This window comes from Cygnus olor, chromosome 6 (genome assembly GCF_009769625.2).
Source record: "Cygnus olor isolate bCygOlo1 chromosome 6, bCygOlo1.pri.v2, whole genome shotgun sequence".
Taxonomy (NCBI): domain Eukaryota; kingdom Metazoa; phylum Chordata; class Aves; order Anseriformes; family Anatidae; genus Cygnus; species Cygnus olor.
The window spans coordinates 25,973,456-25,991,370 of record NC_049174.1 but is presented as its reverse complement, the minus strand read 5'-3'; the positions used below and the strand labels follow the sequence as shown (position 1 = coordinate 25,991,370).

The 17,915-nt window shown below is 42.8% G+C and overlaps 1 protein-coding gene across 1 annotated transcript; it reads left to right on the top strand.

Moving 5' to 3' along the window:
- The first annotated feature begins 97 nt into the window (after positions 1 to 97).
- EAF2 (ELL associated factor 2) lies at positions 98 to 13,215 on the top strand. The gene is made up of 6 exons (XM_040561774.1): positions 98 to 307; positions 2,457 to 2,551; positions 3,228 to 3,364; positions 4,080 to 4,225; positions 7,651 to 7,917; positions 12,372 to 13,215. Exons 1-6 carry the CDS (start codon positions 202 to 204, stop codon positions 12,416 to 12,418), a joined length of 798 nt encoding a protein of 265 aa, XP_040417708.1. The 5' UTR covers positions 98 to 201; the 3' UTR covers positions 12,419 to 13,215.
- Positions 13,216 to 17,915: the final 4,700 nt, after the last annotated feature.

Genomic DNA, 17,915 nt, shown 5'->3' with positions numbered 1-17,915 from the left:
GAGGGGAGGGGCCGGGCGGGGAGGTGTGGGCGTGGCCTCGGGGCGGAGGGGGCGTGGCCGGGCGGCGGCGAGGCCCCGCCCCCGCGGCGCTGGGGATGTGCGGCGGCGGCGGGCCCGGGCGCGGGGCCGGTCCCGGTGGCGGTGGCGGTGCCGGGCATGGTGCGGGCGGTGCCCGCCGCGTGAGCGCTGCCCGCCGCCGCCATGAACGGCGCGGCCCCGCCGCCGCTCTTCGACCCCAAGGAGCGGGTGCTGAAGCTGGGCGAGACCTTCGAGAAGCAGCCGCGCTGCGCCTTCCACACCGTCCGCTGTGAGCGCGGCGGGGCTCGGCTCGGCCCGGTCCGGCCCGGCCCTGCGGGGGGCACCGGGAGGGGGGCGCCGCACCGAGGGGCTCGGCACCGGCACTGGGGGTGGGGGGCGCGGCCGCCGTGCCCCGCTGTCGGGGGTGGCTCGGGGCTGGGTTACGGGGGGGGGAGGCTGGGGCTGGACGGGGGGAGCGGGACGGGGCTCGGTGGGTGCTGCCCCGCCAGGGTAGCCCCGATTTTGGGGTGGGCTGAGCCCGGGTCTGGCGCCTCCTACCCTGACGGCGCGCTGCTGAGTCTGTAGCTTGGGGGTTTGTCCTGAAGTCTGGTCTGAGATCTCCTTTTCCGACAAGCGGGGCACAAACTGGCGCGTCCCGCAGCTCAGCCGCGGGCAGGGGGTTCTCTCTGACCCCCGAAGCGCTGCTTAGCAAACAGGGCGAAGGCGTCTGCTGGGTGACAGCGGAGCTCAGAGCTCAATTCATGGATCCTGAGACCAGCGCCTCAGCTTCCTGAAGCGTTCACCGCCCGCCTGCTGGAGCGTAAAGCCAATATCGCACCTAATTCCCGCTGAGGAATTTGGGGCTCTCTTTTATACTTCTCCCTATGGGGCTTTGCTGTGACCGCGAGGTCAGCGGGGGCTGCGTCCTGCGACTCCCCCGAGCCCTCCTGCCACGGGCAGCGGTGTCGAACCCAGCAGCTCCCCGGGTGGCAGGGTGCCGTGACCAGCAGCGCGTGCCATGCCGTGCGTGCCGGGCTGCGTGGCAGGGACAGCGCGCCGAGCTGCCACCCCGTGGGACCCGCGGTGTGCTGGGTGGGCCCCGTGCCCAGCTTGCTGGAGCCGTGGGCTCAAGCCCACGCGGGTTATAACGTGCCTCCTGGTGCTGTCCGACCTCTCTAGGTCTGTGCGTGCCTCTTGGCTTTAGCCCCCCATAATTCTTTTGGGGTGGAAAAAATACTTGGTAGGTAATGACACCTTACGTCGCTGCAGCGCTGATGCCTGAGCACACGTGTGTTTTCAGTGTCTCAGACTTCTGAAAAGGACCAGGATTGGTGTCTTGATTTTGATTAAAGCTTCTTTTAGTTGATACTTCAGATGTTGAAAAGGGCAAAAATGAACATACCGAAACGCGAGTTTTGGTCGGTCAGCTTCTGACGTGTATGTCATAGTGAAATCAGAAATGGGGGCTGGCGATTCCTGTTGTTCTTTGGGTTTCCAGTGACTCTTATACATCTTCCATGGTTCGGATTGATGCTTCTATAAGCACAGAATGCTGTGGGTCAGGTGGAACCTCCAGGCCCACCCGGTTCCACCCCCTGCCATGGGCAGGGACACCTCCCACCAGCCCAGGCTGCCCAAAGCCCCATCCAGCCTGGCCTCGGGCACCTCCAGGGATGGGGTACCCACAGCTTCTCTGGGCAGCCTGTGCCAGGGCCTCACCACCCTCCTAGTAAAGAGTTTCTTCCCTATATCTAATCTAAATCTCCCCTCTTTTAGTTTAAAGCCATCACCCCTTGTCCTATCCCTACATCCTGACAAAGAGTCCCTCCCCAGCTTTCCTCTAGGCCCCCTCTAGGTACCGGAAGGCTGCTGTAAGGTCTCCCTGGAGCCTTCTCTTCTCCAGGCTGCACAGCCCCAGCTCCCTCAGCCTGTCCCCACAGCAGAGGAGCTCCAGCCCTCTGCTCATCCTCGTGGCCTCCTCTGGGCCTGCTCCAGCAGGTCCCTGTCCTTCTGGTGCTGGGGGCCCCGAGCTGAGCGCAGGGCTCCGGGGGGGTTCCCACAAGAGCAGAGCAGAGAGGGAGAGCTGCTTCCCAGGAACTTTCAAGAACTACTTACTGCTTTTCTGACAGGAAGGAAGGATTTATCTTCTGAAGTAGAACAGAGGTAGTTCATTTTCCTGTCCATTAACACCTAAAAGCGCTTTCCTAATTTTATCGGGAAGGTGGTAGTTAACATTTACGCTGAGTATGGAGAGAAACCAGCTTGCCTTTGAGTTCTGCTGACTTGTGGAGTGATTTGTTCAGGGGAATGGTAGATGACACGCTAGCAAAAAAAGGTTTTAGCTTAATAGCCTCCAACTGCTGTATTGCTCAGAAGGCGTCTACGATTGTAAGATTGCTGAAAAGCCTGCAAATAACCAAGTTGGTTTTTCTATTTAGATGACTTTAAGCCTGCGTCTATCGATACATCCTGTGAAGGAGACCTGGAGGTTGGCAAGGGGGAACAGGTGACGATAACATTGCCAAATATTGAGGTGAGTGGGGTGGCTGAGGCATGGCAGGCATAAGGGGAAGGCTGATTTTGTTATAAATACATGCTGAGTATAGAAGGATGTGAAGCTTTAATGCTGTTTCACAGCTGACGGTGTAACATTTAGAGTATAAAAATAATTGTTCTAAAAGAGCAAAGTTGCAAAGGACCTACAGGTTGGACAGCTGTGCTGTAGCTTTAAGTGTACTCGCTGCGTTGGAAATATGCTGTAGGATGACCCTGAAGTGTTGCGTACACAGCAGAGCTTCGTGTGGATGTTGGCAGTGCAAGTTTCCCCTTGGTATTTACTGCTGTAGTGCAGTTCTAAAGCAGGAAAGACTGGAAAGGGAAAATTTACTACCTGCCATGCTTTACTGCTCTGCTGATGTGATTACTGAAACCCCTTTTGGTAAAAGGAGTCCTACAGTGAGTGTGTTCTCATTTGGAAATAAGTGTGAAACTGATTAAACGCTCAGCTAAGCCAGGTGAAATCCCTCTCCAGTCAGTCACCAGCTGCTTTTGGCTGGGATGAGTCTAGTTTGAATTTACTGATAACATTTTTATAAGCTAGCAATGATTACTTATAATGAACTTGTCATCACTAATGGATTGCTTTCTGTTTATAATAACAAAAAAAAGACTGCAGTAGTAACACCTGCTGGACTCTTCTGATTTAACAGGGCTCAACTCCACCAGTGACTGTGTTCAAGGGCTCAAAGAAGCCTTACCTAAAAGAATGTATCTTAATTATCAATCATGACACTGGAGAATGTCGCCTAGAGAAACTCAGTAGCAACATCACTGTGAAAAAAACGAGGTGGGTGATTTACAGGAGAAGCAGCTATCCTTTAATCATTATGAAAATCAGTTTGTTCATGGGTCTAAGTTGAGAGATGCTTCAGCCCGTGACTGTTTTTATTGAAACAGCATTTTTAGAAGGTCCCCAGCCTTGTTCAGCAGGGTAAAAGGCCTCTTTTCTCAACACACTGACTTTGCAGCTTTCAAGTACTGACCAGCAGAAGAAACAGGATTTTTTTTTCACTAAAAGATGTCTTGTTATTAAGAGATAGTAACAATTACCTGATGAATATAGAGGAGAGAAAAAAAATCTTTTTGGAAAAGTAGTTTGCCTACTGTTCCCTGACTTCTCAATGATTTTTTTTTTAATTGACTGTTTTCAGTGATAGTAGTGGCTTGTTTTTTTTCCCATACATGTTCATTATTTTTTTTCCTGCTGCTGAATCCACAGAACTTGCTTTCAGCAGAATTACTATGAAGTATTCCTGGGTAGGCAGGTATTATAGCAAATCAGCTAAGAAAGGGTTTACAAGTTATTGGCACCATATTTAAAAATAAAATAAATAAAAAAAAACATATCTAATTACATGCCAGTAAGATAATGTACCTAGAAACCTAATGATGCTGTTTAGAAAAGCATGAGACAAATAATTCCATAACTTGAGGTGCAGTGCTCCTGCCTTTTTCCTTGCATCTTGTCATCTAGACTAACTTTATTTTATTTTTGCACACAGAGCTGAAGGAAGCAGCAAGGTCCAGTCTCGTATCGAGCAGCAACAGCAGCAAATGCGAAATGCAACCAAGACTCCAAACAACGTTAAAAATTCTCCGCCAAAAGAAAAGATGTTTCTGTCTTCTCCTATGGATGACATCGAACGAGGTAAGCTCCACTGCCACGTTTAGAGTTTTAGAAACTTTGCTCTTAACTAGCAATTAGTTTTTAAGAGCCAAGCTTTGTTTTTAAGAGGAGGTTCGTCCCAGAAGCTGACTATATAAGCGCTTTACCCATGTACAGAAATGACTGCTCTGGCTCAAATGATAACTGAGGAGTATTTGAGACTTAGTAGGGTTAAAAATCAGGTGAACCGTTCAGCTAAATAACCCAATGGGTCGCCCTGCTGTCTTATAGATTCTTTCTTCTGCTGCTTCTTTAATCAAGCATGCAGTTGGTCGTATTGCAGCCCAGAAACCAACCCAGTCGCTTCCCGTTCTGACATCGCTCCTCGTTCTGTTCTCTGCACTCAGCAAACGTACAGGCTGCGGTGCTTTACATCTCAAACTGTAAATTACCGGATGGGACTCGTGAAAGATGATGTTCAAGTGGAAAAGACAGCTAAAAGCCTGCATAAATCAACCCTTGAACAGTGCTGTGTACAGCATTCTTGAGACACTGGTTTGGTGAGACGCTCGTGTTTTGTTTAGGAGCAGGCCTTGTTACTTTGGAGGACAAGGGAAATGGCAGGTGGTAATTACTTGCTAGAGAAATGCAACCAGGTGGCAGTTTCATTGATCGGAATTGATGTCTATCTCCCAAGATGCTTTGAATTCCTTCAAGCAGGTTTTTCAGATGTGTCATTATAAAGGTTTTTTTTCATTTGGGGCTTAAACTCTGGCCAGAAATTTTTATACTACAGAAGAGTACTAGAATACATCCTAAGTTGCAAAGACAAAGAACCTGAGCGCCTGGGATAAAATGACGCTTTTTCTTGGTGTTTGGTTGTTTTGGGGGTAGTGGGAGTGTTGAATGTTGCAAGGCACCAAAGTGGCTGCCAAAACACATCAAATTCTTTTGTACTGCCAGTCTGATTTTGACGGTTACTAAAGAATGCAGAGTAATTGAAAAACAGGGCTGGTAGGGACCTTTTAAGGTCATCTAGACCATCCTTCTATCCTAAAGTCAGATTTCTAACATTTTTTAATGTGTTCTTTGAGCTCTCTGGTGACAGATCATGTGTTCTTTCCCGCATCTGCTCCAAGGCTTTGTTCTCCTTACAGTTCAGGTTATCCTAATAAATAAAATCTGACAGTAAGCCCATTACTACTTTAATATTTATCATGCAGGTATAGGCCAGATTGCTCTGCTGCTTTTAAGCAGTGCTTCAGATACTCAGTAGCTCCTATGTCTTTCTGATTCTTTATGCAAAACGATGCCAGCTGGTTCAGTCTTTCCTTAGAAGCTAAGTTTTCTAGATCCCTGAATCATTGTCACTCTCTTGTCTTCCAACTAGTCCAAAAATTTCAAGTGTAGCGCCTAAAATGAGTTAGTTTCATCTAGGGTTTTAGCAGTGCTGAGTCGAGTAAGACGAATGTTTGACAGGTACTATATATTTTCATACGAAAAGACCAAATAGGATCACGTCCCAGTTTAATGCTTGTCACTTCTGCACCAGCACGATACAGTAGGGCTGTGCTTAGCGACCCACCGTAACTCGCAGGCTCTTCAGAGGTGTTGCCTGCTTAATCATGCTTCATCCTGTGGTTGTGTAACTGACTATTCCTGTTTAAGTACACTGCTTTGAACTTGTTGCTATCTTCATTTTCTGGGGCGGGGGGAAGGTCATTCTGCATTTGTCCTCCACTATGTGTATAGCCCTTCTTTCCCTTACTGAAAATATTAAATTTAAATTTTCTGTGAGAATTAAGTTCTTTCAAAATTCAAGGCAAAGATCCCATTACTCAGTTTTTGGTATTAATTGCTAGTCTTTTACTTAAAGCTTTTTCTTTTATTACTGGTCACAGGTGAGAGCAGGGAGGAAGAGGCATTAAGTGCATAGGATTTGGGTTACATTTTGATTAGCTTATGCCTCCAGCTGGGTGGTAGATCAGTCCTCTAGAATTAATTTTGAAGTGACTTCTTGATCTTTGTGCTAGCTGCGTCCTAATTTTCACCTTTAGCTTTTCGAGCTTGTTTTATCTGCTTATGTTCTCTTCTACGTGCCCTTAGTAGCTGCAGGATGCTTCCAACTTTTTACCTCTTTTTTTCCTTATGTTTGAGTCAGTTGGCCAGTGTGGTCTTTTATTGTACTTCCTGTTCTTCCTTGGCATCAAGTTAGTTTTTCCTTGTACTTATAGCCACGATATTTCAGGAACTGTCAGTTTTCCTCAACGCCTTTCTTCCTTTAGACTGGCCTTTGATAACGCAGAATTAGGAGGCTTCCTGGAAGTTTGTGTTGAGGCTTATTCTCTTGTTCTCCCTTCTTCACTTGATTAAGTTCTGAACAATCTTTCTTCTCGATCACTTTCATCTTCAACCTGTTCTTCTGTATTGAGTAAATTTGAAGTGAGATGAGGTCCCCTCCTATTTGCTTTTCATGTCTGCTATATCAAAGCTGTTCCTGAAGTATTCTGAGTGCTTGTAGGGCTGTCTTAGCAAATGGCTGGGTAGCTACAATTTTGTATGATGATGAATTTCTGCGCCCTGGATAACTCTTCAAGTTGCTGTATAAAATCTCAGTCCAGCAGGGTTCAGTGGTCTGTTTCAGATTTCTCCCTTCAGCAGCACCCATATTTTGTGTAATTATTGTGCACCGCTTCTGCAAAACTTAACTCTCTTTGCGTGCGGGACTTCAGCTATTATATATTAAAAACGCATACCGTGCAACACAACCTATCCAGTCATGCCATCCTAAATATTAGAGTCAGGTGAGTTTTTTGCCAAGAATGCAATTTGAGTCAGACTGATGTGTTAACTTCCAGTATTTCTTGTCTTTCTCCTGTTGTCCTAGCTTTTTTTTCACAAGTCTATGAAGAGAATAAGGATTTGGTGAAATTTTTCTAATAGTAAACTGTAGATAGTTCCCTTGGATATTCTGTGTGCGTTGCATTTTCAGCAAAATGTCATAGTGTCCATGCGCGTTGGTTGCTCTGCTGAACTGCTGGGAGGCATTTTGGGTGCAGCTCCAGACATCTTGCTGCTAACTTATCTGTGTGATTGTTACTGCAGTGCTTAGTCAGGGAAAGGCATCATTAGGGTGCTGAGGAAAATGCAGAAGACTTGCCAGCTGCAGAAATTAAAGGCTAATGTGGGGATAGCATTTGGGTGCACAGTTACCTGTGTTCTAATGCTTGGCTTGAAAGGGGGAAAATGCCCAAGCTCTGGGGGAAGAAAACCACATGACAGGCTAGATGTTTGCTTGTACCCTTTTCTTTGTTCTGGAGTTTTCTGCAGGGTTTTTCTTTTTGAGTTGCTGTAACGTGTTGACTAACGTACCTGATTTTTGTTGTTGATTTTTCTGTTATTTTTCGTCTGTCTTATATTTCAACTATGATGTCTGCTAACTGAGAAACAAATCATATCGTTTGCAGAGCTAAAAGCAGAAGCCAGTATCATGGACCAGCTGAGCAGCTCTGACAGTTCGTCTGACTCTAAAAGTTCTTCATCCTCTTCATCCAGTAGTGAAAATAGTTCCAGTGATTCTGAAGACGAGGAAGCAAAGCCCTCTCTTCCTATGTCAATGCCGTATTTGCAGCCACAGCCTACTGTGTCTGCCATACCACAACAGGCTGTCCCTGACAAAGATGCCAGTCATAACAGATCCCAAGAGAGCAGTGGTCATATGATGAATACACTACGTAAGTACAAAGGCTGTTCTTTTCTTAGTACACAATTCCAGACATCGAGATGCTGAAAGGAAACCATATTGTTTTTAAGTATGTCTCTGTTATAATTAAAACTGTGGGAAGTGATGCTAGGGTTTGATTGTTCAGCAGAGGTCTGAATTAGGCACTGAACTAGAAGGCTCTTGGTCCCAAGAGATACTAAATTAAAGCTGAGGTAGTTGAAAATATTTCCTAAGCCTTTTTGGCTTCCTCCCAGTTATATACATTGGGACTGCAGAACAGTAATTTTGTAATGAAAATACTTGAGCTAACAGGGCACTCCCAAAACATATGCTTATAATTTCTTGGTTAAAACTACGGGAAAGATACTACACTGGCAAAACTTTGAATTACAGAAGAGAGAGTATATTCCTAGCTACTTTAGTTACTATTATTCATGGCACTGTGCCACCAGACAGCGGGGCAAAACTCTCCTCCGCATATAAGTGAGGAGGTGGTTTGCTTTCAGGTGATACTATCTTACTCCACCAATTCAACCAACTAAAAATGCAATTTGAAGAGGAGCTGCAATGTTGTTCAAGTGGTCGCTGCACAGCTTGGAATTGAATTCTCAGTGTAGTCCAAAAAGGAGAGTTTGGACAGGAAAGGGGGGTGAAAACAGTAGGTGGGGTCTTAAGTTTGCTACCTAAATAGGAGTATTCATATGTAGAAGCTGTGAGTGTTCAGCTATGGTGATGCTTTGAAAGTGAGTACATTTTTAATTAGGTGCTTAGCTGCAGGGTCACAATATGAAGAGATTCCCATAAAGCCTAGTGTGCTGTCTAAGAACTGTAGGGTTTATCATTTATATGTAAACTGATTATACTGAAATTCTAGACTCTGGCAAGTCTGCTTTCACTTCAGCGCTTAATGATGGCATGAACAGGTTTGGTGTTTTTTGTAGCTAGTATTTAAATACTCAAATATGTGCTGGTTATTTGTGTACTGCATTAACAGATAAGATCAGATGGAAAGGTCTTGTGACTTCATGGGTAAAGTACTAAACACTGTCTTCATTTTACTGTCACTGTGAAGAACAATGTCTTCATGTTCATAATTTGCATAACTTCAGCACACCATTTATTTCAACCCTTACTCACAAATGAGATTTCCCGTTCTTCGTGCTTTAAATAAAGCTGTTATGAAAACGAGATTAAGCTCTATCCCCAGTGACAAAATCCCAGCTGACAAAACTTCAACTGAGAAACAAACTCACAAGTACAGGTGGCCAACTCCTCTAGTTTCAACAGTCATAGTGAGAAAATGCTGCATAAAACATGACAGCATCAAAGCTATTACGGGGGGAGATGGTGACTTGATGGTGCTTGAGAGCCATGTAGACTGGTGGAACCTTTGTAGCATCAAGCCTTGGGCTTGTCTATCTTGCACAGATATTTAGCTTAATTCCATTTACTTCTGTCATGGTTACAGATCTATTTACTGCTTAAAAAATCTGTTCCTAACTTGAGTACTTCTAACATTTGAAACGTACTTCAACTAGACAAAGACCAAAAAAAGTCACTTCCAAGGAGAATGTTTCTCCAGCTCACTTGTTGAGGAAATTTGGCAGGAGAGGGAAAACAACAGCGAAACCTGGGGAAACTAAATGGATAGCACATGGTTCCAGCTGAAATGGCAGGAGTTCTCTGTTGGGGTCTGGTACAGTCATCTCTTCCATCTCAAATAATGTTTTACAAAAATAAAATATTGAAGCAACAAATGTCAGCACAAGCAGTTTGCTTGTCTAATCCTGTTTGGAGGTTTGTCCACTGATGTGCGTGACTGCTTTTGTGCACCTCTGCAGAATCAGGGCTGTGCTGGGTAATTAGTGAAGTTCTCCTTTGGCTTGCCGCATGCAGGCAGAAGGCTGCGGGAAGGGTTAGGGAGAAGAGTTTCATCTTACATGTAGAAATCATACAGCTGAACTTTTGTAGAACTTGGAAGACACAGGAGGTAGTATCCTAGAGCACGGTAACCAAATACTTCTGTCAGATATACATCATCTACCTCCTCAGGAATCCAGGATGCAAAGCTGCCCCACACCTTCAGCAGCAAGGTCCTCCCCCAAAATCTTGATTCTTCCCTCCTTCTGTCAGAAGCTGATTATATAAGCTCACGACTTGCCTTGTAACAGTTTGTAAATGGTAGCACTGATGAATCTCTTTTTGTAGATATTTGATCATACGTTGTTTTGTTTACTTTTAGTTTAAGTAAATAAAATAAATAAAGCTAAATAAAGCTTTATTTCCCAAGAAAAATCAACACAGACTCTTCTGGGGCAGTGTTTTATGTACACAGCATTCAATACAACTTCACTTCTTTTGATAGTTGGTGCTGGTACAGCAGCTGGTCGTGAAACTTGCTTTGTATTTGTGTGGTGTTGGTGTAACGAGATCTGTGAAACACCGATCATTCTTATGCAAGTTACTGGGGACAGGGAAACTCATGAATTCAATTAAATGTTTTGTAGCCATTGATCTAAAAGTTTAGGAAACATCATAATTTGCAGTATAATCTATTTCATCAAATTAGGGCGGAGGGGTTGGAATAGGATGAATCTATGAAGTCCCTTCCAACCCAAACCATTCTGTGATAAACTGATATTACTAATAAGCAGTTGGCACTGCGGAAGACTGAATTCACGTTTTTACCCACTGTATTGCTGCCTGCAAAGTACAATTGAGCGTAGATGCTTCTTCAGAGCCCTAGTTAAATGAAACTTCTATTCTTGCAACAAACCCACCTGAAAACTCCCAACTCTAGTCTCTTTTATTTTGCCATCTCTCTGAAGGTGTTTTTTAGAGAGAGGGAAAGTTTCTGGCCCATTTTCGTAACCCTGAAATATATCCTAATGCATCACTTCTAACTCTGGAACTCGGAGTACTCGCTTTTCCCATCTGCTGGTTTTCACAAGCACTGGTATTTTTGGCTAGTGTTACACAGTTTGTGTAATTTTTATTAACTATGTTGAAATAACTTTAAAAGGCTGCAGAGTCACTCTTTGGAAGGTTATCTCCTTGTTCTTACTCCAGCGATCTCCCATAGCAGGTAGTGAATAATAGGGTTGGGAGTTCCAAGAACTCTTTGTTTTCCTTTGAGTGATAAATGCGTGAGTTTAATTTGCTAATGCCATTATCTGCCTTCAAATATTATTTCTCAGGATAATGTATTGTCCTGAATCGTTCTTGACATATTTTTTTTCAAAAAAAAATTAACAGAAAATAATGTGGCTGTAAATGTTTTGGCTTTTAGGATTGGAAAAAAAAGACTACAGTAGTACTTCATAGATTGCTGGAAAGAGCCTTCTTCACTATTCTTGTCTTATATAAACAGTGTTTTCGGCTTTGTTGCAGAGCTTCATGTACCACTTTCTAAGCTTTAGTGATGACATAGTGGAAAACGAAGGAAGGCTAAATGCAGCCATGTTAAAGACTTCAGTGTTCTGGCAAAAATGATATGCTTGATAACAAAAGATATGATCTGAATGTCTCGCTGGTTTTACCCTGTTGAGGTTGTTCTTTTATCCATCTGCAAAAGTGATCTGTGAAGGGTGCTGTAGCAAAAATGTAAAAATACTGTGCCTACTCAGCTTCAGTCATTCTATTTGTTTTTTAGGCCATTTCTGTTCAATGAAAGAGATGCATTCTTTTTTATTCATGGCTGTTTGGCAAGGGAGGGGTGAAGAAAAGCATGCTAGCTGGAAGAAATTCTTAAAATATGTGGGAAACTGCTGATACGATGTAGATTCTATATAGCATGCTGCTGTATTTTTTGTTGTTGTTAGTTATCTATGATCCTGGAAAGATTCCTTCACTCCCACCCCACTAAACTTACGGGTATCCATTGCAAGCACAATGTAGTCTTTCTTCTTGCTTTCCCATTTTGAAATATATACATAGCCTCCAAATTAAAGCGCTGGGTAAAATTGCGTTTGATGTTTTGTTTGTTCACTTGTTCCAAAACCTGTTTGAAATAGTAGGTCACTGATACATCTTTAAAAGGTACATCAAAGAACTGCTGCTCTTGATTGAGACATCACTTTGTTTTCAAGCACAGCTGAGTGCATTCAGAAGTTTAAAAAAAAAAAACTTTTTTTTTGCAAGGCTGCATTCACCAGCAGTGTTCCCATTTATGAAGCATGAAAATGTGGGTAGCAAGGATAGCTAGGTGTCATCTGTTGTTATCCAGTGATATTAAATGCTTTTGTGACAAATATGTTAATGCCTTTCCTGCTAAGATTTGAAAATTGTAGAAATGTGGTCTCTCTAAGGCTCTGTCACTGAGGAGTTAGGTTCTACACCTATTTATTCTCTCGCAGTCTGCCTGGTATTAGTTTTTGTAAGCCTTTAATTGGTAAAGGGGAAAAATCTCGAAAGAAGAAAAGTGTTTCCTTGAAAATGACTAATATGACTTTTTTTTTTTTTTAGGAAATGACTTGCAGCTGAGTGAGTCTGGAAGTGATAGTGATGACTGAACAAAGTTTTGGCCTTAAACGTATCACCTTTTTTGCTAAATATGTCTTAGCATCTGTTTTGCACTAAGATTAGATTACCAGAGACTGGAATGAATGTCCTCAATTTTGATAATAAAGACATCCTAATTTTCTACTGACACATCGCGTCTATAACACAGCAGCATTGATACGTTGTCAGTGCTATGGTTATGTGTTTACCTTTCAAATTACTGTATTTACAGTAAAATTGTGTATGATCTGATTTTGATTATTTTGCCTCAGCCACCTGTTGTACTTGAAACTGATTTGTAACAGCTAGTTACTTTATATAAATAGTTATGAAATGGAGGAATTTCTGATATTTATGGAGGCAAGTTTCCTTCCTATCATTTAAATGTTGAATGCTGATCTTACAGCTTTAACTTGGAGGGTGTAAAAGGGAGAGCAACTAAATGAGGTCTGCTGTGTCAGCTACACTTTTTGTTCAGTTCACAGTTCATACCTTTAAGGAAACTGCTGAATAATGTGGTCCACTAGTGCAGTTACAGTTTACAATTGTTCAACACATTGCTGAATCCTTAATTTCATTGTATTATAGGACTTTATATTTCTGAGCCTCAAGATTCCTGAGGGAACTTGTCTATTCTCTGCCTTTTTTTAATGTAACTTGAACAGGCCGGTCTTTTTACAACCTTTTTGTATCTAAATTTAGATAACTGTGGAGACAGCAATGATTTTTCTTCATGTAATTCTGTAACGGAAATCAGAAATTTTCTTTGTAGAAGTATAAAAGTAATTTAATAAAGCAATATTTATCATTTTGTCTGATTGTTTTTTACTGGTTAAGAATTCTGCGTTCTACTTAGAGTAATCGTGCCAGTGAAAGGGTCAGGCAAAAAAAGTAGGAGTAAAATGGTAGCTAATAAGCACTTCCCACCCTGTATGCAAGACTTAGGTGTTTATTGCTTTTCCATACATTGAGACAAGTCCAGGTAAGAGCTTGTTGAAAGTTGAAAGGTGTGTAAATGAATGTTTATAGAGTATTATATCCAAATGCAGTACTACAGAAGAGAAGGTGTTTGCTTAGTCTTTTTTTTCCCCATATTTGAATTTGTGAACCCCAGGTAAGAGTAAAAATTTAATACTGAAGTTTGCTACTGAGCAGTTTCCTAACTAACAATGGGAAATATCTGTAGGATGAATTCTGATGAGATAAATCTGCTCAGTCTTGCTCAGAAGTCTCACTTTCTAGATTGCAGTGACTGAACCACAGCTGTGTCTGAATTGTGAGGATTGAATTCTACATGTAAGCCTGAATGTGAAGACATGAAATGCATATTAAACCTATACAATAGATGGTACTAGACTGGCTTATTCTCCCAGCTGCTGGTAGTACCACCCCATACTTAACTCTAGACAGATTTAAGCCAAAATTGTGTCTGCCCCTTACCACAGGGCAGGAATGAAATATTGGAAATGCTGCTTCCTGATCCTTCCCCACCTAGCACTCTCTGCCCTCAAACTATGGCACTTGGCCATGGCCTACACCAGGTAACAGCTTTGTAGTGTTTCAGCTTCCTAAAGTTGGGATCATAAGAAACAAAACGTTTTTCTGCTTGTACTAAAAATAAAAAGCTCAAGTTAATGACCATGGATAAACAGGTCTTTGAGAAAAAAAAGGCTAATGGGTGACTTTAAGACAGGATGCTATGTAGATAAAGATTCCTCAAACTTTTTTGAGATTGAGTTCTCTGATGCATTATAACTGTTGCTAGGGCAACTCTACCAGACTACTTGGTTCTTGGCACCTGCTGTTAATAAAGTCTGCTCTGTGATGTGAGGACCTCTGAGATGTGTTACAAGTGATCTTACGAGCAGCTCTGAGTACTAAATAGAAAGAGACTCATGATAAAGCAGTGTCCTAAAGTGAAATGTCTTCTTTTCAGCTTCCCCCTGTTCCTGATGGCTTGCATGAAAGCTTTCTTCTAGGTCAATGCTAAAATCTAATGCTAGCCAGAATGCCACTGATTTTTCTGAGCAGTTATGCACTTGGGGTGCATGGGAAGAAGCAAGTGTGTGGAAGCACTGACCAGGCTAGGATCTAAATCATAATCACCTCTCCCTCAGAAGAGAGGAGGAAAAAAAAAAAAAAACCAACAAAATGCCTACAACAATAAAAGAAAACCTTGGGAAGTGCAACCTACCTGTACTTGATACATAATTGAACTTATGTGTATACAGGTGCTTAAATATAGCTCTGGGGGTAAAGCAGCTTTCCAAGTTCTTGAGACTCACGACTGTAAATAAGCCTATGCTGTCTTTAGGATTTGGTCTTTGAGCTAGAAGTTTTCTAGGATGGGAAGAGCTTCAGTTAAGCTTTTGTACAGCTCTTAGTGCAAAGTGATTAGATGTCAGTCAGTCACTACCCAGTCTAAATAAGTATGTGACTTAAATGGGTGTATTCTGTTAAACGCACGGTTGTGATAATAATTCAGGAAAGGTTCCCTTTAAATATCAGGGCTGGAGATAAGATTCTGGAGCAGAGTTCCTATAGAGATAAGGGGGAAAAAAAAGATAACAGACCGTAAACGTGTGAAGAAAAAAGTACTGTATGCTGGATCAAGCCCAAATGTGTGTTATCTGACTCCATTTGTTCACATAAGTGTCAGACAGTCAGGTAGCCTAAAGAGGTTGTCTGGTTCTGTCACTGTGGAGGGGATTGGCTTGGGTCTCCTTCATCACCTGCTGTGGGTATTTGCTCCCCTATGGCTTGGTCTGTGAGCTGTCCTGTGCAGTGCTGAGCTACCTGTATCGATTTCTCGAGTGGGTTATCGAAGGGCAGAGGCAAGGAAGTAGTTGGGCTGACTTCTAGACTAGAAGCGTGAATAAGGGAGGTATTGTAGCAACAGGAAAACAGATCAGTTTGTTTTGTTTTGTTTTGTTTGTTTTGGACTTTTTTTTTCTGATTTGAAAATCCTATTCCTCTCCTTTAAACTCATTTTTATTTCTGTCACATCAATTTAACTAGTAATGAATGAGGAGAGATCTAGATTAGTTGTTAGGAGGAAATTCTTCACTCAGAGGGCAGGGAGGCACTGGCACAGGCTGCCCAGAGCAGCTGTGGGTGCCCCACACCTGGAAGTGCCAGGCTGGATGGGGCTTTGGGCAACCTGATCTAGTGGGAGGTGTCCCTGCCCATGGCAGAGGGGTTGGAACTGGGTGGTCTGTAAGGTCCCTTCCAACAGAAACCATTCTGTGATCCTGTGTTTCTACGATTCTATGACCTGTATAGAGTTGCTGGATGGAGAGTAGAGTGAGAGGGTACTGCCCCCAGGTTATGGACACATCTGCATATCATTTACATTCATAAATAAATATCTTCCAAATGCTACTGGAAACTTCAAAATTGTTCAGTCTTGTGACTACTGCAGCATTAAGGAGTACTGCCGAAACAGCTCACCTGAGCCTTTCTCTCTGCACAGCACCTGATGCGTGCACAATCCTTCTAGTAACTACCTCTTCACGGTTGCAGTATTCAACCCTGGTTAAATCCTGAAATGGTGAAAGTGTATGCTTGCCAGTTGTAACTATCTGGCCTGACGGCTTCCAGTTTTTGTAAGATCTTTGTCCTACTTTTGTTTTCCATGAACCCTGCCTTGGGGCGGAGGGACAAGCTAAGGTGATCTCTTTAGGGCAGCCTTGGCACTGCTGTATTCCACGACTAACACAGTGGGATTGCCATTTACTTGTGGTTTTATGTCTATCTGTAATTCACTCTTGTGATCCTTGCCCATAATGCTGTAATGTGCCTTTAGGAAGTTCTAATTTATAAACATCTGTCTCAATATAATGTCCATGTAGTTGTTTGGTAAGCAATAATCTTACTTCCTCCATAATCTCTGAAAATCATTTGGATATCTAAGCGTGGACTACTGCAGTTGCTCCATCAAAATCCTGAGATCAATATCAGCTAGAGCAGAGCTCATTGTGGAGTTTATTGTCAAGGCACCTGATATGATCAGCTTTATTACATGAACCTTGTTTGTTTGTTTGTTTGTATTTTCTTTCTTTTTTCTTTTCTTTTTTTTTTTTTTTGAGGTAAATGGGAGGTAATTTTTCAGATTAAAGGACTTCAGTTAGTCACTTCTATGCTGACAGACAGTGAATCATCTTGAGAAAACAGCAACAGTATTTTGAAGAAGAATTATTCGTTAGATCATTCTTGACTGATTTCTGAGGAACCAAACATGAACAGATCAACTCAGATAACAGTTTGCTCTGGTTCTCAAGATTTTGTGCTCAGAAATTGTTGTATCATTTCTGGCCAACACTTCTGATTTTCTTCAGAATTTTCACACAAAGTTTTCTGAGAACAGCTAAAGAGATTGTTGGATCCTTCTTAAACATCGGAGATGAGGATGCCTAGGCCAGGCAAAAGTGAAAGCCCAGAGGAGGAAAGAGATGACTTGGCTTACAATGGTTCCTAGGCTGAATCCTTGTCTACATGTGAAATCCTACTCTCACCACTTTTTGAGGTCATTCAGCTAACCATGGAAAGTGCTGGGGACTGTCTAGCAGGATATGAGGTTCAGACCAGCTTTTTGAAGAGACTTACAAAGAAGAATGAAGAAGAGAGAAGTTTTGAATAAGAGTATTTGCAGTTTTTAAAAATATATATTCCTGCTGTTTTGGGGGGAGGTAAAGGAAATGAAATAACAAGGCTGAAATTTACTGAAATGAGGAGAAAAAGTGTGAAATGATGAATTATTACATAGTCGAGACCTAAAACTAGATGGGGGCAGTCATCCATACCCAAGAGAAATGTGAATTGTGGAGGGAAGGATTGAAAGACCTACATCTTTCAGCTATGACTCTGCTCAGTTAAATAAATTCATGGTGACAATGTCAACTGTTTGTTAACTGGCCAGCAGTTCCATCCCACATGATCATGGTGCCCCCTGCGTAAGAATAATTCATGATAGCTCGGGGATTTGCAGGGAGGAGCTCTCTGCTTACCTGCTAACTACACGCAGGAATGGTCTGAACTGGTGGAAAGCTCTAACAGGATGTTACTGTGGCTTTTTCTTTACAGCTTGCAGGTTCTGGTGTTGGAGAAAAGCTTCTGAATGGAGGACTCAGAGCTCAGTTTATGTCAGCAGGAAGATTTATTCAGCTCCTAAGTAGAGATACCAGTTTCATACAGGGGTTTCATAAGAAACCATGCTACATTTGCTGTAGTGAAGGGTCTGGCCTGCTGGGAACAGCAAAGGCTTGGGCTCTAGTTGTTTCTGTGGTTTTCTGAATCCATAGAAGAAATGAGTGTGTTCTCAGATTTTTCCTTCTCTGAAAAGCAAATCCCTCTGCTGTGGTGAGGAAGGAATGGAGGTTAGAGGCAAAGATGAAGGAGCCTTTCATTCAACAGAGAAGGCTTTGTTGATGTACAACACATACCCGGTGAGCTAGCTGCTGAGACCTCTCCTGACTCGCTTTAAACAGGGGCGCTTGTTACAGAACCTGT